The 21,426-nt window shown below is 38.6% G+C and overlaps 1 protein-coding gene across 2 annotated transcripts; it reads right to left on the bottom strand.

Moving 5' to 3' along the window:
• Positions 1-455: 455 nt before the first annotated feature.
• paxip1 (PAX interacting (with transcription-activation domain) protein 1) lies at positions 456-20,099 on the bottom strand. Of its 2 annotated transcripts, XM_064347093.1 has the most exons (21): positions 19,767-20,092; positions 18,697-18,831; positions 16,903-16,946; positions 16,239-16,302; positions 15,966-16,076; positions 14,668-15,327; positions 12,953-13,619; positions 11,997-12,091; positions 11,422-11,517; positions 10,945-11,082; positions 9,524-9,645; positions 9,031-9,215; positions 8,755-8,798; positions 7,112-7,179; positions 5,271-5,373; positions 4,456-4,624; positions 2,943-3,043; positions 2,248-2,382; positions 1,957-2,032; positions 1,062-1,134; positions 456-756 (listed from the first exon to the last, which is right to left on the bottom strand). In XM_064347093.1, exons 1-21 carry the CDS (start codon positions 19,845-19,847, stop codon positions 753-755), a joined length of 3,171 nt encoding a protein of 1,056 aa, XP_064203163.1. In that variant the 5' UTR covers positions 19,848-20,092; the 3' UTR covers positions 456-752. The 2 variants fall into 2 exon arrangements, with proteins under 2 accessions (XP_064203163.1, XP_064203162.1); XM_064347092.1 differs by lacking the exons at positions 456-756; positions 1,062-1,134 and adding an exon at positions 1,207-1,519 and having other exon boundaries at positions 19,767-20,099.
• Between the last annotated feature and the right edge of the window lie 1,327 nt (positions 20,100-21,426).

Below are 21,426 nucleotides of genomic sequence, written 5' to 3'. Positions count from 1 at the left end.
AAGACTTTCAGTGGGAGCTGATCCTGATTTTTTTCATATTGTACTGTTTTTCCAGCTCATGATTTTGTTTTTTTAGTAGCCCTTAAATATGTGACACTAAATCTGCAACGTTCCTAGTCCAAAAAACAATCCAAAACACTGTAGGTCTCTCCTCTGATAAGCATTTTTTTGACTCAAGCAACTGGGTATGGGCATGCTAAAGTCAACAAGCACTGTCAATTTCAACACAATGTAAAAATGCAACTGAAAAAATACATTTCTATTGCATCCTGCTCTACATTTCAGTCACACATTGATATGCATTGACCTCAGTCATCAGGACACTGCGATTCTTACCTTATATTCTGGCAATATGTTTTCCAACAGGGCTACACTCACCCGAAACATTAAAGTGTGTTCAAGATTATACAGTATGTAATGAATGTTGTGTTGAGGCACAAATATATTAGACCAAGTATCAAAACATTTTTATTAAAAATGCTTAAAAGTATAAGAATCAATTCAATTAATATCTATACAAAATAATAACTATTTAAACAAACAAGTCCTTAATTTTTCTTAGGCTGATTTCTTCTGTTATTAACAACAAATACTCAACAAGGGTATTTATACTTTTTAACAGTGTACAAAATATTGCAAAGTTCACCATTTCATCTGTACATTGTTATCTAAAACTATTACTGCCACCACATTCTCAAGTGTGAAGCATCCGTAGGTGGAGAAGCATAATTTTTCATCAGTAAGGAGATCCATCATGTGAATTTATATGTAAGATTGTTAAGGAAATATGTATAGGTAATGGTGATAGGTTAGCAGTCATGATTTAGAATTATTCAGGGCTCAAAACTATTCAAAACACCTGCTCTAATTAATGCAAAAAACTTTTACTGAGGTTGCAGTAATGAGCACAAGTTTTTAAAAAATTGCATTCAGAATAGAAAAAAAAACTCCAAAAAAGTAACAAAAAAAAAAAACCCAACCAACCCAAGACCATTTTTGTGAAATGCTCGGAATTAATATGCATAAAAATGATTCACTGTACTTTTCTGTGGTCAACTGAGACAAAAGGATATGATTCATAATCCAAGGTCTGTGTCAAGACTCCCGTCAATATGAATTCAGCATTGTGCACATCTGGGGGGAAAAAGTTTTAAATGACAAATAGAACGTATCTCCCTTGTAAACGGCTAACATGATAAATGCCTTGAAAGTTTTGACCCCTTTGATCATTTTTCCTTTCATGTGTTGCAAAGTCTAATGAAAATATATTTAAATAGTACTTTTTGCACTCGTATACAAGAAACTCCATAACATAAAAAAATATGTTGATTTATTTAGAATTGCATACAAAATGTAATCCTGAAAATGACTATACAATAGTTGTATTCACTCCTTTGCATTAACAACTTAAAAGTATATTCCACTTCCTTGAAAGATCACTAATTATCAGCTTTGCCCCAGCACAGCCTTTTTGGTGCGCCACCACAAGACGTTTTACTGGCCCCGTCTGGCCACCCCACTGAAAATAACATTCAGATCAGCAACATCTTATTAGGCTGCAGCGATTGTGGGCAATACAATTTTCAGTACAAATTAACCCATTTGCTTGATTCTCCACAAAAAACACCACACAAGTCTCATAGTCAACAAATTAAAAAAAAAAAATTAGGCTGAAAATTAAATTTCCCAACCAACAGAGTTTGGCTTGTTTGATTCATAATAATTCAAACATCAATAAATACTAGCCAAAATTTAGGGCTGATTTTTAGGGGTGTGTGCATGGCACCTTCAGATCAGATAGGGGGGCGTGGTTCTAAACAGACAAAATGTCCCAGAGAGTTAATGAACCATTGTACTGTATATCAAATACAACTGCTTACATTGCAGAAAACAGATCTATGTTATACATGTTCACATTGTACTAGCAATTAAACTAAAATCCAAAAGCATCCTTACCAATGTTCTTCAAAAAGTACTCTCTGCACAAGTGGAGGTCATTTTCACAGGATATCAGAATGACCTCAGGGAGACTCTATAAAATAGAAAAAAAAAAAATACTGTTGAGAGATTTTGTGGTAAAAAATAATTTCTGTTGATGAATCATTACAAGACTTCTGTTATGGTAAATGGTATGAGGAACTGTTATTTGCAAATAGCTTGTTGCAGTGTCATATTTTAATCAACTAAAAGACTATATTGAAGGAATGCCATATTAACATGTTGGGGGTGCGAGGAGAGAGAACTTGCCTTGTTCTGTTTGTGCTCCATTATTTTGCGAAAGGAGGGCTGCTTTCCCAGAACCTTCCCTCCAGCGCACTCCACAATGGCTTTCATAGTAGTGAGGCTTGGGCATATTCCTGGAGTTATGTAAAAATACTTCCCCTGAAAAAAACAGGGAAACAAACATATATGGCCTGGACGCTAGAATGGTCATTTTCGTATTAGTCACAAAAAGTCAGCTGGAAAATTTTTTTGTGAACCAGAGAGGTGAAATAATAGGCAAACCCAGAATACAAAATATTATACTAAATTTGAATAGACAAGTGAACCACTGTACTTTATTCCACTTTTATTTTTTTCAGCCACCTAGTCAAGCAACCAATAAACTGACCAACTCTTTGAAACAAATCAGTATGAATCAGTTGAAGTTGGAAAGATAACCCAACCAATTGTGGTAATACACCACCAAAGCTGAAGGAGATATTTTTGCTGTTTAATGTCTGGTGCAAGAAAATATAGCAATAAATATTACCATATCATTATACAGATTAATATAACCACTAAACCTACTCAATGCTGTAAGATACTCAGCATGCTTTATATGTGGAATAATCACTTTTCAGTGTCCATTCAGAATTGTGATTTGAGTCATAATGAAGGCAGCTGTTTAAGGTAGACACTCAAGAGCACTCAGGGTCAGGGTAGGGCGATTACTCAGCTACCTTGAAGAGGGGGGCAGTGTGGGCTCTCCTCAGAGACTCCTCCAGACTGAAACAGAAAAGGACCTCTGCCTCTGCATCCCGTAGCATGAAATGCTGCTCATCTATGAAAACAAACAGGACTGCAAGTTCTCAAGCAGACAACCATCGCGGAGTACTAGTGATGCGCAAGTCAGCTGTGATGTCTCATTGCACTCACTCATCTGCCCGCCAACCACCTGACCTAACTATTTTATCCAATTCAGAAATCCATACCAATATAAAACCATTATTTCTCAGTGGGCTATAAGCCTACAATAGCCTATGCACAGCAGAAAAATAAAAAAATACAGGAATAATAGGCTTGCTTCAGACCAATAAATATTTATTATAAAAAAAGAAGTTCCACAGGGTAATTTTGTAAAACAATTTTGCCAACAAGTATTTCCACAAGCTTGTCTCAACTTAACGTCATGGTCTAACCTCAAGCCTACCGAGGTAAAGAAGTTAACAACTAAAGCTACTTTCGAAAAAATAAATATTGGCTAACGCTATTGTTTTTATGCCAAGACCCTCTTTACACACCCTGCCATTACCACCATCTGTGGATGTCATGGTCAAATATGTCAAATGCAGCACTGGGATCAAGGACTACAAAAATAGATAATTTTCTAGAATCAAGAGTCATTCTGACGTCAATTACTACCATGACTAGCACTGTCTCGGTGCTGTGCATGGCACAAAATACAGATTGACATTTACATAGTAAACAATTACTGTTTAAATGGTCTGTCAATTGCAAAAAGAGTGACTGGCTCAGAAACTAAAAGACAGAGATGGGTCTACAGTTGTTTAGAAGAGCACAGTCTAGCAACCTTTTTTAAGAAGGGGATGTACAACTGCAGTTTTAAAAGTAGATGGATAAATACCAATCTGCAGTGAGTATTTCACAACACTTAGTAAATCATGAACAAAACAACTGTAGACATTTTTTTAAAAACTGGTGGGGAGTGGTTTGAGGGCACAGGTAGAGGAACTTAGTTTAGTCACTACTTCAGCTAACAAATCTAGTAACAGGAAGAACATTCAAGGGTGCTGTCTGAGAGTAGTGGTGGTTCAATTGAAATATAATCACTGTTCAATTTACATTATATTCAGAGGGCATGTCATTGTGCAAAACAGAAGCCGGTTTATCACATTTATTAGAAATAAGATTAATAACATGTTTATCTAGCAGAATTAGGCTAGTTTGTGTTTAAAACAAGTCCAAATTAATTGCTTACTTTTTCCTCTATTTCTGCTCTGCCCTTCTACCCTAAAGAGCTATTTGCTCTTTAGTTTTGGTGCTCTGGCTTTTTGCCTTATTACCCAAACAAATAACCCTCTTTAAAAAAAAAAAAAAAAAAAAAGTGGCCTTGTCACACCAAGTAAAGAACACCCAAGCAATAATAATGGCAGCATGCAAAATATGTTCATACATTTTATAAAATACTGATAACTAGTTCTGTATTTGGTCAGATAAAACAAAGTAACATACCCACAAATTTCTGGCTTTTCCAACTTTCCTCCAACCAGTCTGGGGTGACAATGTGCTTGACAATGGACATAGCAGTCAGGAACTTCACAGTTCGTGTCACTTTGTTTGCAATAAGATGTGTACACTTCTGTGCATTTTCGGCTATTTCTCCTCCAAGATCATACAATCTCTAAACAAAGAAGAACAAAATGCAACAAGAAAAAAAAATCCCTTACACGTTTGTCAATTCAAATCATTTAAAGTCAGACAGGACACACAGATCTTTTTTAATGTAAAGGTAACCCCTTTACATTCATGAGTTGGTTTCACAGAAAACGGCAAACTTTTATGACATGACTTTTTCTCTGTACTAAAACGTTTCTGACCTTACTAGCACCAGTGCTACTGGCAAAAAAAAGTAAAGGTATACTTTTCTGGGTAGGGGCGGAGGTGGCTACAGAGCCTGTAGTGTGGGATCGGGTTTCAGCTGAGTGTTTGTAGCAAGCTAGCTACTGTAATAAAAACCAGACAACCATGGGATTGTTTTTCCTCAATGGTGACAGCTGAAGTTCTGCAAGGGGAAGAAAAGCGAAGTGGACTTGCCATGTTTTCGGCTGGACCTGGAAGTAACGTTACCTTTAGCTATCCAGCTAGCTACGCTTGCTGCGCTCAAAGGTGGTTTGGCAGGGTGGGGGACTAAAAATCCTGCTTTATTGTGCTCTGCTTCCCAGACCCACTTTGTCCATATGACATTTGATACTTCCACAGTGTATAAAGAAGACACTTTGTGCACTGTGATATAACTTACATCTATGCAGGGTGGAAGAATAAGTTACCTTTATATGCTGCTGAACTTGTGCTGGGTCAAATCCAGTGAAGAACACAAATGGGGTGGTTTCTGGTGGTAGCTTTTTAGTTGGAGCTGGCAAGTCTTCAATCCTGGAATGAGGATGACATTTTATTACAATCAGGGTTCATACACTTTTTCACCAATGATTTTCAATGACTTTTCCATGACTTCTCCACAACCTTTAACTGACTTTCCATGACCAAAACAAATGACTTTCTCAGCTGGACGATTAAAAATTATTTATTGCAACACTATGTAAAATTAGGTCTGCATCTGAAACATATGGTGCCTCTCTAAAACAAAAACACCAGACAGAAGACACTTAGATACATTCTCTCATATTTTAATTCGAATAGTTTAACATTTTTGTCCATGTCCAAACAGGGCACGAAATAGCGACCATTTTGGTCGCATATGCTCCCGAAATTTAATCTGTGCGACCTCGAAATATAATTGGGAGCATTTGTGCGAGTGCAAATAATTGTTCTGGTGCGACCTTTTTCTTTCTTTTTCCAGTCGAACGTCTTTCTCTGTACATTCGCTAGTTAGTACACTCAGTATGTCCCTTGTGAGCCGACGGTGACCCTTCTAACCAATCGTAAGCTTGACATTCTTACCTTTAATGCTGATTTTAAGTTGGTTAATATTAGCCTTCAATCACTCCCTTTCGCTGCACTCCACTGTCACGCGACACAGAGAGCTAAAGCGTTAACTAATGTTACCTGAAGACAAAAGTTTATGTTCAATTTATTAGCGTTATCGAAAGCTGAAAAGTTGAAGCGAACGATTACGGCATTTTTTTTAAAGGTTAACGTAGTGTTTTGTGTAGCGACCCGGTAGAAACGGCTAATTTCTCCGATGCAGTACTGGCGGTTGATTTAATTAGCGGTATTAATGTGACGAGAAGCGCTTTGTCGTTTGAAAGCATAACACGCAATTCCTTGAAGAGTCGACACATTTTAGGCGTGACAGTTTAACTGTTACTTGTAAACCGTACTGTTATATTGTCGTTTTTTATCAATACAAAATCTATTGCATATGTTGTTGGTGCTCTTTACATTTTGCTGGGTGCTCCTAACTTTTTGAAGTTGGGAGCACCAGTGCTACGAAGTAAAAAAAGTTCATTTCGAGCCCTGATATATTATTGAAGCTGCACTTCCCTGGCATATTGTCGGGACAGTAGGGCCTACGTTTGCTAACTGTTACATTAGCAGAAGCGTGCCTGTTGGGCGTGCCTGTAAACAGACTGAGCCAGACCGAATTAACTTCTCACACCACCAAAATACCGCGAAGGTTACGTGCCAATTTACGTTTTATTACTAAACATACTATTTTTATGATTGGATTAATTAGTAATTCTATTTGATGCAACTTTAGCTGTGTTTCCATTACTTTTCCAAAACTTTTCAAAAAATATTATTTTCCATAACTTTTCCAGGGCCTGGAAATTGCATTTTAAATTTCAATGACTTTTCCAGGTTTTTCATGACCGTACGAACCCTGTACAATATATCAAGGCAGGAGTTATCCCACGACACCAAATTTATCTGAATTGCAATAGCAATGCACTACAGAATTAAATTACCCATTATAGCCAATTTTGCCATGTGCCTACTTGAACTTTCAAAGCATTAAAATAATGATTCTCCAAATTTGTAACCACACAGGTGACCTGGCCAATAACAATAACTCAATCAAGAATCATGTTTCTCAGGATCTCTGGCTCGGTGTGATTGGGTATTGTCTTGAAAAAAATTATATCATAGCTATTTCAAAATCAAACTTATATAGATCTCCGTTTTTTGAAAGATATGTCTCGTCACTCACCTAGGTTTTTTGGCAGGCGGTTGAGGACTGGACATGTTCTGTTTCTGTTTCTGCTGGACGTGAACGCCCTGGGGTCATCCGGAGAAAAGGTCACATTACATAAATTAGTTCTCCCCATAAAAAACACCTTGAACTGCGCACAAACAAGGTAAAGTCAACACACAGACACGCACATATACATATTGTTAGTTTACAGAATACTGGCACCATTGATAAAGATGCACAAAAAAGACTGCCTAAAAAATAGAACATTGCTATGTCATCATCTGAAAACTAATGATTTAAAAGTCAATAGAAAATTTGTTTGCATAAGTGCTCCATTTTGTGATGTCTTTGAAAATGAACAATTCAATACATTTGTGGAGTTTGTGGACTCTCCAGTAAGTAACCAACTCCAAGTATGACATTATTACAATAAATAAATAAATAAATAAATAAAAAAAAAAACAAAATAAAAAACCCACCTTATTTCAAATAAAATAAATAAAAAATTATGTCTTGCATTGGATGTGCAAGATTATAATAACAAGACATGAGTTTGAATTTATATATCAACATGCGATTCATTTGTGCAAATTGCAGCCACTGTGTAAAGCCCTTTACAACGTTAAGTTCCCTTATGATTTCTTTTCAAGGAAATCTACTCCCATACAGTCCGACCAGATGTGGATAGCCCACACAGGCAACAGGCAACGCTCCATTCTGCTCCCTACTCGCCACTGCGTACTGTGGCTGCTTCGAAAATGTGATCAAGACAGGAGCAACATACAAACTTGCGCTTTTACTCTGGTGTTGTTTCTAACAAAAAAACAAAACAAAAAAAAAACGACACAATTTTCTGGATGTTCGGAAATGCTAAAAAAAAAAAAAGGCTAAATTTGGTGACATCGTGCCACTATTTGAAATTCGACAAAACTGATTGTAATGGTAAAAAGGTAACACTGTTAAACTTTAAAGAAGCTACAGTACTCTAATTTGTTCGTCTGGTATTAGCTAAAGAACTCTGAAAGCAGCCACACTAAAGTTTATTCATAAAGTTTACATTCTAGTTTTATTTATTTTTAGCCATTCAGCTGTGGACCTTCTGTTGTGTTTTGGATCATTGTCTTGCTGCATAACCCAATTACGCGTCCGCTTCTGCTCATGGACAGATCACCAGATCTTTAAGAATATTCTGGCACAAAGTAGAATTCATGGTTTCTTCAATAATGGCATGTCGTCCAGGTCCCGGGTCAACAAAGCATTGATGCACGTGATCACACAACACCTTGACTGCTAGTATGATGTTCTTAATGTGAAATTCTGTATTTGCTTTAGGCCAGCCACTCCTGGGAAGATTTACCACTGTTCCAAGTGTTCTCCAATTGAAGTGAATGACTCTCACTGTGGTTTGGTGGAGTCCCAGGGCCTTAGAAATGGCTTTGAAACTTTCCAGATATATTTCAACAACTTTTTTCCCCTCATCTCTTCTGTTATTCCTTTAATCGTGGCATAGTGTGGTTGTAGAAACTTTGTGATGACTACTTAATTCTTATGGCAAGCTTCAATGAGTGAGTTTTAGATTCAACAGGGCTGGCTGCAATCAACCCTGAGACGTATTTATGTATAATGAGATCAGAGGTCATTCCTATGAACAAACTCACCATCAGTGCATCTGGCGATATCTTCAATGGGCTTCGCCACGCAGCTGCAGGCAACAAAAACAAAATAATTTAAGCTAAAGTGTAATGATAGTTAAAAATAAGTCACACTAAACATTTACTTGCTTGCATTTCAACTACTCATAACTCCACAGGAAATAATTTTACTGTTACAGGAATGCTGGAGTATTCTATGTAAGCTGCTGACATCCAATTGAGGAAATGAAAAAGAAATATATGAAAGACAGGATGCAGGAATAAATCTCCTGAGATCCTCACCCAGTAGGTTATGCACCAAATGTTGATTGGGAGCAAGAGGATCCTCCAGATTAAAGGTGGAGTAGCGACTGTGCTGGATCTGACGCAACGCTTCAAAGTTCCCCAGGAGAATGTCACACAGCCACTGAGCATTCACACAGGGTATCCTCCATTCTTTGGCTCTCTCATACTTCAATCCAGTTGGTCTGGAACACAAAACCTCAACTGCTATCAATATCCATAACTGATCTTTACACTCTAAGCACATTTCATGAAAAAGGAAACAATTTTAGGAGAACAGTACACATCACAACATCCGTATTGTGACAGCTGTATTGTCAAGCAACAGGTCCGCTTGTTAAGCCGCACATTAGGAGTCTTCCTCTGACTCATGTCTGTACAAGTCTGACTTGGAAACTAGCGTGCAATAGATACACGCTACTTATGACACAGCAGTTTGCAAGTCAGACCCTCACAGACAAATCATTTTAATGATAGAAAAATAAATGCTTACTCTTTACAGATGAGGGCTGTATTGCTACGACAGAGATAGCCTGTGTATCTTGCTCCTGTCAAGTAGGCCATCAACTTAAGATCATCACGATCAGTATCCAAAAATCCAGTAACAGAGATGATCTGTGCAACATAAATATAGACAGGTTAACAAATACAAAATTACAGTTATAATAAAATACACTTGATCTAGAGAATGAAATGTTCAAACACTGAGTTTTGCAAAAACCATCTGATTGCAATATGACACAGTTTAGTTTAACGGATGTGATATATCCATCAGCATATTTCTCATTCAATAGCATCTCCATTCTGAGGATGAAAATAGTCAGAAAATGCTAGAAGATCAAAAAGAATGCCTTCTGGGTAGGACTGTCCCATTGCCGATGTGGAGATTCCAGAATGACAGCATACCATCAAACACTCAAAACTTTCTTGCACAGATAAATATGAATAGGCCTTCCAATTTGGAGAGAAGGAGCAATGCTTAAATGTTATTTTTAAAATATAAATAATATTAAAATAGAAAATAGCATATCCAAACCAATTTTTTAAGAATATTCTTTTGGTATTTGGTATATAAGCCGCAGTAATGTGTGCAGTGCACATGGGCGCATGGCACATTACGGTTGTGTTTCAGTTTGAAATAAATTGAAGGTATGGCAAAGGTTTGACCACACAAGATTGGGGGAATTGGGTTCCAGAGGTAAAGACAAGAACAGCAAACCAATACATTAACATAAGCTGTGTTCCATTAGAAATGGTCAGTGAAGTTACTGTTACAATCTCACTGTGAATAATAATGCATTATAAAAATTTAGTTTGTGCTTTAAAACTATTAACTTCAACGAGGTCCCGAAAATGAATGGAAGTGAATGGACAGCCTAACAATCGGGAGGAATGGCGATGCTGTAAACGGTCAGTAGGGACAGCTGGAGAAACGCAATTACAATGAGGTAGGCTCCACAAAATTAGCAAAGTGAAATATCACTTTTAAGAGGACTTCCACTGTACTGGTGTCCACAGAGACAGGCTGGACAATACTGATAGAATAGAAAACATCTGCCAAAGAATGGTAGCTAAGTGACATTTGAAAGAATGTTTTTGAATCAGTATCAAGCTGACCAAGCTTCTGTAGGTTTTGGAACAGATTAGAAAATAAGATTTAAAAAAAAATGAAATATACAAAATAAATTACTGTTACTCACAGTTAGGACAGTTCCCAAGGTTATTATTTTTTACACTCATAAGTAGTCGTCTTTTAACAATAAGTATATTTATGTTATCACAAGATAAAATGACGACAGGCATTGGAACAATCACAATCACCCCCTCCCAATGTGTGGCTCACTATTGTGCCCTTGCTTTGTGCACATGTAATGAGCAAGGCTTTGAAAGGGAAGACAACAGGAAAGTGCATACGTGCTGTGAGCAGGGCTTTGCTCCGGGGGGGAAGGCGAAGGGAAAGTGCAGTGTTCTCTCTGGAGGGCTCATCCTCTTCTTCCTCAGAACAGTGTTCAGCCAGTGGGCAGTGACACAACGCTTCCCATCTCTCAAGGCCTAGAGACGCAAAAGCACTCAGGCTTATCAAATGTACAAAAACCAGTTTGTCTTAACACGGGGTCATAAGACTATTATCTGCTGTCCAAGTGTAATGTGTCCTCTTCACTCAAACAAAACACAAATTCTCCATGAACACAAGGTCATAAAACACTATTCAAGCCAAATGCACTCTTCTTATTTGCATGGAAAGGTTAATCACTTAAGCAATGCAACTCTTTGGGGCAGTAATACGACAGAGTCGAAAACTGAATCATGACAGTGCAGGTCAGAATTGGTCATTCCAAATTGGAAGAAGGGACAAAATATGATAGGCACTTAACAGTGACATAAACTCACCTGGACATACATACTACTGACTTGGCTTTCACACAACAGGTGAGTACAGCGATTATTGAGAGAAGAATCCACTGTTCCACCATAGGATTGTATAATCTGCATTTCAGACATCATATTCAGAATATTAGGTTATGACTGAATACATAATCAAGCAATGCAAACAAAGGTAAAATCAGGTCAGTGAAAGGTTCAGACTAACACAGAGAACAGGATCACTAAAGTCTAAACAGGAGACATTTGCACTCATATATCAATCAGGATAAGCTATCAAGAGGCACTTATGTAAGAACATAGGAATGATTCACAATGACAAACAGGCCATTTAGCCCATCTTGGCCTGCCATGTCTAGAGCAGCAGTATAAAAGCTATAGCCCGCAGTACATATCTATTGAGCCATGGAATCACACAGTGATATTCATCAATGTATCGCAAAATGAGAACTGCACACCAATAAGCTATATTCGTGCTTTTGAGGTCAACAAAACAATCCAAATAAACCCAAGGTAAGTATATATTGATTCACCAACAACTGATGAAAAACCCAGAATTTATGAAGAATGAGTAGAAAACTTACTCTTTTCCAAGTGGCCAGCAGCTGCTTGTCTGACATCTGTTCTGGATAGTCAGCAATGGCAAAGACACAGCCAATCAAGAAACTATCCTCAGGAACTAAAAGGGAAAAACATTTTATTTCACAAAAATCTTGCATGTAAATCCAGCCAGTTAAGCTTTACAGCAGAAATTCAATTGTACTTTCTGCATGTTATTGATTCCCCTTTCAAGTAACAGCTCACAATGATAGGCCCTTTAAGTCTAGCTGATAACATAATGCACTTTGATATAAAAGGGTGGGTACATCAGGGAAATAAATAGTTTTTTTTACTAGTCAGGTAAACAGACATAACACCTCTGGAGGTGCAATGCCAGTGTAGAAGCTGCTTCCGAATTACATGATGTGCATTTTCTTGCTTGAAACAAGCAACAGTCTCCACCTACTTCACATTTTTTTAAAGATGCAAACTGGGGTAGAGTGTGAGCACAAAGGGATGGGGGAAGGAGGGAGGGGTGACAGAAGTAGTCGGTAATGTGTCACAGGTGTGTAGGCGGAGCCAGCTAGGGGGAAAACAATCCTGTGCCCGTCAAAAAAAAAAAAAAAAAAAAATCCTGTGTCTGTCACTGTGCTAAATAGGAGCCAACTGTACATCAAGTTAGCTGTAATTGCTATTTTATTGTAATGTCAGAAATTTACTTTGAATCATTTCCAAAAGAAAAATAGTGAATGAAAGACCAAAGGAACAAGTGAGCCAAACAAATGACCTGAACGAATGCCAAAAGATGTGGTGCACCAAATAATCATCACTATTGTACAGTTCAGGGCTAAGTAAAGTAAGTGAGAATTCAAAACAAACCAATTCCAGTGTCTTAACTAATTATACTCTAATTAATTACAAGTGAACACAAAACTGACTTATTTAGCCTGTCCACAATGTAGCTACACAGACCATATTCAACCAAATGAGAAGAACTTACTGTCCAGGCCAGGCTCATGCCCAAACAGCTGCTGCTGCTGTGGAGGAGGCTGCAGTTGTGTCTGCTGCATTTGGTTTTGCATGGGCTGCTTTGAGCTCTGATTCTGCAGCTGCTGCAGCTGTTGCATGTGCTGCTGTTGCATTTGCTGCTGTAGGAGATGCTGCTGTTGCAGATGCTGCTGGTGCAGCTGTAACCTGTGTAGTTGAAAGGCATGTTGCTGTTGCTGCTGCTGCTGTTGCTGTTGCTGCAGCGGTGGCCTGATTAACTGTTGAGGATGTACTTGCTGCTGTGTGAACGCATGTGGTGGTGGTTGCTGCTGCTGCTGCTGCTGCTGCTGCTGCTGCTGTTGCTGTTGCTGCTGCTGCTGTGGCGAAGAGAATATTTGCTGGTGGATCTGCTGTGGGTGTGACTGCTGGAGAAAGTGGTGCTGTGGAACTGCAGTTTGTGGGAAGGAAGATTGGGGAATAATCAGTGGCTGAGACTGCAAATGCAGAAGATGCTGCACTGGTAACTGCTGCTGTAGATGGGGCTGTTGGACTTCACCAGGAAGCTGCTGCCCCTGAGGCTTTGCTTGGCCAAACAGCTGTGGGTTTGCTGGGGCTACTGGCTGACTCTGATTTCCTTGTTGTTCCAATGATTTTGTTGGAGTCGACAGGGTTTGCAGAATCTGGTACAAAAGAAAGAAGCTGTTTTAACATGATAAGGCACCAATTTGACCGCCATAACACCGCCATACTACAGTAAACCATAAATATAAAAGATAACTGCAAAAGCATACAGTGAAAGGCTCATGACATATGACATACATCCTTTCAGCATTTCAAATCTGAAAAATTTTAACTTCCAGCAAAATTATCACAAGAACAGATTAAAGATAAAAACAGAACTAAGGAATAATGCATTATAGTCCAAACAAGACAAATTAAGTGCATCAGAAGGCTTTTGGACTTAAGTGTCATTATTATGATACATTTTTCACATATTCCTTGAGCATTTGCATGAATAATAATCTATTCTGGCCACAGAATTCCTAGAAGCTTCCAAGATATTACAGTCCAATTTAGGTCCTGGAATTTCTGGTGGCAATATGCAGGCATCTTTGTGGTCAATATGTTCATGTCATAATCTCTGAGGTAAAAAAATCTTGTCCGAGCTAACCTAAAATAATGCATAAGGTAAATATTACCCCAATCAAGTACAGCATCCACACTATAAATAATGTTTGATAAACACCTCTCTCTCTCTCTCGATAGATTGTATCTGATGGGGTCTATCACATATCAGTGAGTTTTGAGGGAACAACAAAATGAAGTGAAAACAATATAAAAGTTAGTCACTATAATAGTATTTTGTAGATAATACTTCAACAAGATACTTCCTACGTATTTGCTTTGCTTAATCAAAAGGCCATTTGATTCCTTTACAAGGTGCAGGAAGGCGTTTAGAAATATGGGGGTCATTTTCGGGAGTATTAAATGTTGAGTCCTTGGTTGCACACAGCGGTTCTCATTGACTGAGGGACTGCTCGACCAATGCTGGTCACAGAATTTCGTAGGTGGGCTCATCTTGTTCCAGACTGTCTATATAAACTAGGGATTTCCTATGTACACAGTACGCACGGCATGTACACAACGGCAAAACATACACCAGAGAATTGCTTGGTAAATTTTTTAAAATTTTTTCCACATTTCTCACACAAAGTAGCTTGTACTTACTTGTGCAACATTTGAGGGCCGGGTAACCTGTTGAATATCAGTACTATTCGTGATATTTCTCAGCGTTCGTGCAGCTGGGTTCCAAGATGTCATGACTTCTTGCTTCTCCACTCCTGGGGTGCAGAGCCCTGATGATTCCATGTTGCTACGAGTATCTTGGGTGGGTGGAACGTGGGCGGACAGGTTACTGCGTGCCTGTGCAGATGCCACCGTGCCCGGCACAGGTGGCACATTGGCACACAGATTGATGAGGCCAGTTTCCTTGCCCTGCTGCAGGCGGCGCTTTGCAGCAGCAGGATGGCTCATCTTTGCTGGCGTCCAATTCAAGTTTCTGTCTTCCTTCTCGGGAGAGGAGTCTGAAGAATCGTCAAACATGATTTCGCCTTCCCTGTGGTGTTTTGGAGAGAGTCCTGGTGTGCTCATGGGAGAACCATCCCGGAAGGAGGTAGGGCTCGACCCCCTTGAATGGCGGTCAATGTAGCTGCCATCTGATTGAGAACCCCGATCATACTCATCTGCACTCTCATCGGCCTCCTGGTAGGTTAGGCGTGGATGGTAAGCAACCTCATCCTTCCTACTCTTAACAGCCACAGAATCCAAAATCCACTCTGGAGTAACAATCTGTATACTGCTATGATTCAGAGCACATTCATACTTGTCCTGAAAAAACAACACAAAAAGAAAGGTTCAAGGGGTTCGCCTTGAATAGCCTACATTCACCGTGGGAAAAAATAAGTTTCTCATCATTTTTAGGCCTATTAGCCACACAAGGCTTGCTCACAGAAAGCCTGAGACAGGTTGGGACCTTCACCAATACCCTAGGCTACAGGTATATACCTGCATGATATTAAAACATCACCACATTCAATGGATCACCAGAGCTAGCCACACGGCAATAAACTCAGGCTAGCAGCTTTAAATGCAGACTGGTGGTACATCCATTTTGGGTGATCCTTGTAGGAATTACAGCCATTTTTATATATAGCTCCCTGATTTTAGTGGGCCAAAAGTCATTGGACAACTAATCTTTAATTAAGTTGTCATATTGGATATGTCTGCCAAATTTCAGTTTTAGAGCATGGGAAACAGGTTAAAATGTAGCAAGAAAAAAAAGAAAGAAGATGAAGAACTCTAGCAAAAGTCAAATTCTGGAGAGTAGAGATTCTAACACCCAAAAACAAATGGGAACTTAATGCTCAATATTGAACCACTGGACAAAAATGTGCATGTGAAAGTTGCTAAAGTAATTACACATCCATCACACTGGGTGTGAGCATGAGAAAGAATGCCATAATTACCCCTCTCGGTTCTGGCACAATCAGGTGTGTACACTTCTTATTGAGAGTCAGCTGACAGTCTCCACCATAGAAGGTTATTAAGGCCCACAGAGCATTCAGGTCCTCAGGTAGCTGTCAGAAAAGAAATTACACATGATGTCAATGAGCAATAAGACATATAAACAATATAATTTGTCCCCTCACAAATAATTAAGTAACAAACTGAGTAGGTATTTTTTGAGTAATCAGTCTAATTCTATTCAAGCAGTAGTCACACATTTTAAGAGCACATACCTTGGGAAGACATGCAGTTACACCAAAGAACACCTGTCCGGATTCTGGAGAGAACCCGGTTACTCTGGAGGACAGTATTTAAGGAAATTCAGGATTTTGTCCTTTAGTGTCATAGCACTGCGCTCATGGTCACATCACATTCAACATCAGACCTCACTGTATGTGTACGAATGTATGCATGCATGTGTGTGCGTGTGTACGTACGTTTTCACTCTGTACTCCACAATTTTACATTTGTAATCAAACAATCCACATGTGGTTCAAGTGCACATTCTCAGCTTTTAATGTTTGGGACAAATGGCCTCAGATGTTTTTGATTAGACAGGTTTGTTCAACTGCTTCCTTAGTGCAGGTATAAAATAGCTTTCAGTGTCTAGACTTGATTCTTGGCTTTTGATTGCCTTTGGAGTCTCTTATTGCCGTCTGTCAACACAAATTGCGCTAGAGCTGTGCTTGTACACTAATCGTTCAGTTCATGGAAAAAATAATTATTTTATCATATAGCTATCCATCATGCCAATGTATTTTTATGTGATAATTTATTATTGTCAACCATAATTGTTTGAATTTGTGGCAATATCATCAAAATAAAAGAAAAACATTCCTCCAACCTTTTCATCTGGTATGGAAGACACTGGCATTCATTTCAATAATAAAAGGATACGGAAGAATGTCGCCACATCTTACTGATAAAACCACCCACGATGGCTGAAAAACAAGAAGAAAAACAAGACCAGGTTAAACCATAATAATATGGCTGGACGTAACACACGTGATCTGGCTGACCAATGGTGTAACTTCATCACTAAGTCAGTCAGTCACTCACAGACATTCACGTTTGTAGGGCTGGCCCCACTGTTGCGGTCCAGCCAAAAACATGCATGCCATTTTACTAATCAGGTTATTTGCACCTGTTCCTACATTCATTGGAAATACATAAATACATCTCGACATGCAATAAAGGCAGGTACAGTGGCCTTGCACACACAAAACCTAATATGTACACATATGTACAGAAACTGCATTGGTTTCGGTCTCCATGTGTACCATCATTTGGCCAGGGTTAATATAGGCATATGAAATATAATATTAAATATCATCATTCTGTAAAAAATATACAAAATAAAATGACAAATTGCAATATCAATTTTAGGTCACATAACCCAGTACTAGTCTGCTGCCACCCCATGATTAAAAACACCATCCAGCAAACCATTTGGATAAAGAATGGTGTGACCTGCTCCATCGCTTCTAGTCGTTTTGAAGCAGAAACACATTTTGAATTTTATATATGGCTGTAAAGAGGAGAATCTCAGCTTTCTAGCGCTATTAATATCTTTCTACTCCTCATTCTGATCATAACAGTCACCAAACCGCGATTTTGAGAAAAACGGCCGTGTCTCTCTCCCTCTTTCTCTCTCTTCCAATCATAGACTTTGCTGCATGACTATGCTATGACAGACTAGAAGAATATCAGGTTCAGGCATAATAAGCTACAAGCTATTGTAACATGGGTCTGCCAATAAAAAAAAATAATTAAAAAAAAATTTATAAAACAGGTATTTATCAAAACAAACGAATGAAGCGGACAGTGTTGTGTCCACACCTGCATTTTTATTTAGAACATTGCTGGCTTATCGTATACTCAATGCTTTGCAATGTGTTTCTCAAGGAAATTCATATTGCAATTATGCGATGACACGCAGCCCTAATTTTTACATCTTTACATGGCACCCATTGCTATTGATATAGCTGGATATATACAAAAACAATTCAGGTTAAGCACTTTGTTCAAGGGTAGGATGCAACCTGGGAACTGAACATGCTCATTGTAGGTTACAAGCCCAGTTTCCTGTATACTGCCAGTAACTCACATGATCACCATGAATATTTTACTTTTAAAAAGGCATGGATTATGACTAGGGTCACCGGTTTGTCTCCACCATGTGACCGGCAGGGATATAAACTTGTATTCCAATGGTTATCCTCCAGTGGTCCCCATAGGCACTCAAACTGCACAGTCAAGTGACAAATCGTACAACTGAGTTTCTAATTGAGACATTTTTTGATCAAGTTGATCTATTATGGAGAAAGTCAGGAGAGAATATGGATGTGTTCTCTCCCATTGTGTACAAGCATGTAGGCATGTGCATGTAAGCAAGCGTTACGTGTGAGCAAATGAACAAATGTGTACAAGTAAGCATGTTGTAACTGTCAGTGTGTGCATGTGCCACATGTGAAGAAGTGTTTCGGAAAATGTGAGTGTTGTGTGTCTGTGCCAGCCCCACTGCTCCACCAAGTCACACAATCTTGAAGACAACCCTCAAATTACAAATTATATTTATGTCATTAGCTTCAATAACAACAATTGCGCACCCTAATAGTAGTAGTAGAAAACACATTTCAACAAACCTGCAGAACAAAAATAAAAAATAAATAATACAAAGATATGCCTTACCTTAACAACGGGTAAATCAAAGACCTCTCGGGACTCTCCGACCTCAGGATTATCAGCATCTTCAGCAATGATGTGAGTCGCAAGAGCATTGTAGGAGACTTCCTTGGCCTTTCCAGCTTTTAAAAGTTGCACAACCTAAAAAATAAATGCAATTTATGTGAACGTGAAATGTCTAAACAGAAAGCTACGTAGCTAACTTAGCTATCGTTGACAATTGGCTAGCTGGACATAGCTCCAAACTGTTACGCCTAGACTACTCAAGGCAGCGAGCCAGCTAACGTTATTTTATGTCAACAAGGTTAGCTAACCAATCTACTTTTCAAGCCACGGGCAATAACACAGTTAACGTTGTAGTTAGCTACTGTTAGCCGTAGCCAGTATTATAGTCAAAAGCTTCATTCAGATATTAGCTAACTAGGTAGTTAGTAACAACAACATAAATTAATTTGGGTTAACGTCTGATCGTAGATGCTCAATCACTAGCCAATTTACATGACAGACATTCTTCATTCAAAAGGACTAAGTTGGTAACATGGAATGGCAGTATCTGGCAGGAAGTAAACCCAGCCACATCCTTTCATGACAACATACAACATAATAGGGAGGTGTTGGGCACACAATTTTGCAAGCGGTTGAATTCAATCCATGTTTAAAGAATCGTGTGTGCAAAGTGCAACAAAAGAATAAAGGGTAGTGCGGAAGCTAAAAGCAATTATAGCTTTATTGGCACCCTGACAGGCCATGCAGTTCACTCACTTAAGTCTGATAACGTTAGCTAGCTTAGCGAACCGAATACACAAGTAGCTAGCTGTCGAACATCGTTGGCAAGCGGTGGCTAACGAACAATCTACGTTATAGCTGGCTATCTCAGCGGAAGATCCACCACTCATTGCCTCTACAAATGTGCTGGGACGAGGGAGTTGGCTAACTTATTCCATATGCATAATATTCATGAGCGAACCTTAGACAGAACCCTCTGCATGTCTTCAATCTAGCTATAGCAGGCGGAGAATAACACCAGCTACAACAGTACTAAGTTATAGCTAACAGGGAATGATCTATCCTTTTACCTTTTGGTCAATATCTCCAACCACGTAGAATTTAACATCCTTGAAAAGCTCGTCTGGAACCTTCAACTCCTCATCCGACATTATTTTGTAGAGAGTGAAAATAAACCTATATATGGCTTGTAAAATTAAAATGACTACATATGCTATCTTGCTGTGCCTGTAGTAGCTAGCAGTATCTTCCTTCTGTAGACTAGCGCCAAACAGTATTCGGCGGGCTTTGGGCCGAAACCATTACACTTTTGGGAACTACTAAATATATTTTGTTTAATTTGTTTCTTGATGTAGTCTTTTCATACATGGGTCACATTAGTCTGAATTTTCCATGTACACATAATTTTACAATTGTACAAAAATAACGTTTTTGTCAACTGTGATCTATTTTACAAAATTATCTTGAGCGCGCCACCCCCTAGAAAAGCTTTCACCTTAGTTGGGAGGAGCAATCTCTTCGTCCACTTGGTTTTGACGTTGTGGGGTGACGTCTGGTCAGTATTTACTTGTTGCCAGGTTGGACAACACGAAATTATATGGAAAACTGAGGCGACTTGACCTCCTCAAATCACGAGAGACAGTCATGGGAGAGCTTAAGTTTTTTTAAAAATGATTTTGAAAATGACATTTCTGTCGCATAAAAATCCCAGGAGACAAACTCTGGCGTCACAGAAAAGCGTTTCATCTTACATTGCATTAGAGGAGAGGTCCTGGAAACACATGTGGTTGGCAAAATTGGTAAGATTCGTAAGACTAAAGCCAAAGTGTTTAAATCTGAAGAAATGCGAAGTTGCCTGTCCATTCATGTGAGTCAGATTTGACCGCTAATATTCCAGTGAAATATGAAATTAAGTATCTCGGAACTGTTATGAGTAATGATGAAAATAAGAGGAAAGTTTAAGTGTTTTGAACCTAATTGATGCTATAAAGTCGTCAGAATCACTGACTTTCGAGGGATGTACTATCTTTGGGAGAATTCTTCAGTTTTATTCACCTATAATTTCTCCTCACAACTCGATTTTATGGAACAATAGGCTCATTACTTTGAGCAGGAAAATACTTTTTAAGGTTGCTTAGTTTTCTAAAAATATGTATTTCTTTGTAACAGAACTTTTGGATGTAAATGGTATTTTTTGTTACTTCATAAAAAGGTTTGCAGAGCCATTCCTACCCGTATTATATAATTAATAAGGAAGACTCTCATGTGCTATGACAGTTCACGGTCATTACCGGCCCTCCAAGTGGATGGGTTAGACCACTTTCTTAGGAAGGCTAATAATATGCTGATTGCAGGAACAAATAGACCTAATAGTAAGATCTTTGGTAATTTCAACAATATAATTTGTATATACAACTTTGACAGTAATATTAAGTCTTTAAGGAAGGTATTATTGTGCTATATTTCATAACCAGTTGGCCCCAAGGCCAAGAACTTCATTTCAAAGTAATCACATCCAAATCCTGTTGGTATTTATCTGCAAAACAGGTTGAGAATTGATTCTGATACATGCACCTGCTCTTTGGAAGCAGTCATTTTTTTCCCTTTTTTTGCCCCTCTTGTTCCTTTTCCAACCAATTTTGGAGGGATATACAGACATGGGTATTTTTAAAAATGACTGCTGTTCCAATATTTGGATACTCTCACATAAGATTCTTCATGGACAGCCTT

This window comes from Anguilla rostrata, chromosome 8 (genome assembly GCF_018555375.3).
Source record: "Anguilla rostrata isolate EN2019 chromosome 8, ASM1855537v3, whole genome shotgun sequence".
Lineage (NCBI taxonomy): Eukaryota > Metazoa > Chordata > Actinopteri > Anguilliformes > Anguillidae > Anguilla > Anguilla rostrata.
The sequence above is the reverse complement of the archived record's forward strand: the minus strand, read 5'-3'. Positions and strand labels throughout refer to the sequence as shown.

Bases quoted from the DNA above. Each gene is read 5' to 3' on its own strand.
- paxip1 (XM_064347092.1), bottom strand. From the start codon at position 19,847: ATGTCGGATGAGGAGTTGAAGGTTCCAGACGAGCTTTTCAAGGATGTT. The intron at 11,518-11,996 runs GTAAGTTTTCTA...TCTGAAATGCAG, and splicing joins TGCTGGCCACTTGGAAAAGA to ATTATACAATCCTATGGTGG. The intron at 5,374-7,111 runs GTGAGTGACGAG...TCCTCATTCCAG, and splicing joins CCGCCTGCCAAAAAACCTAG to GATTGAAGACTTGCCAGCTC.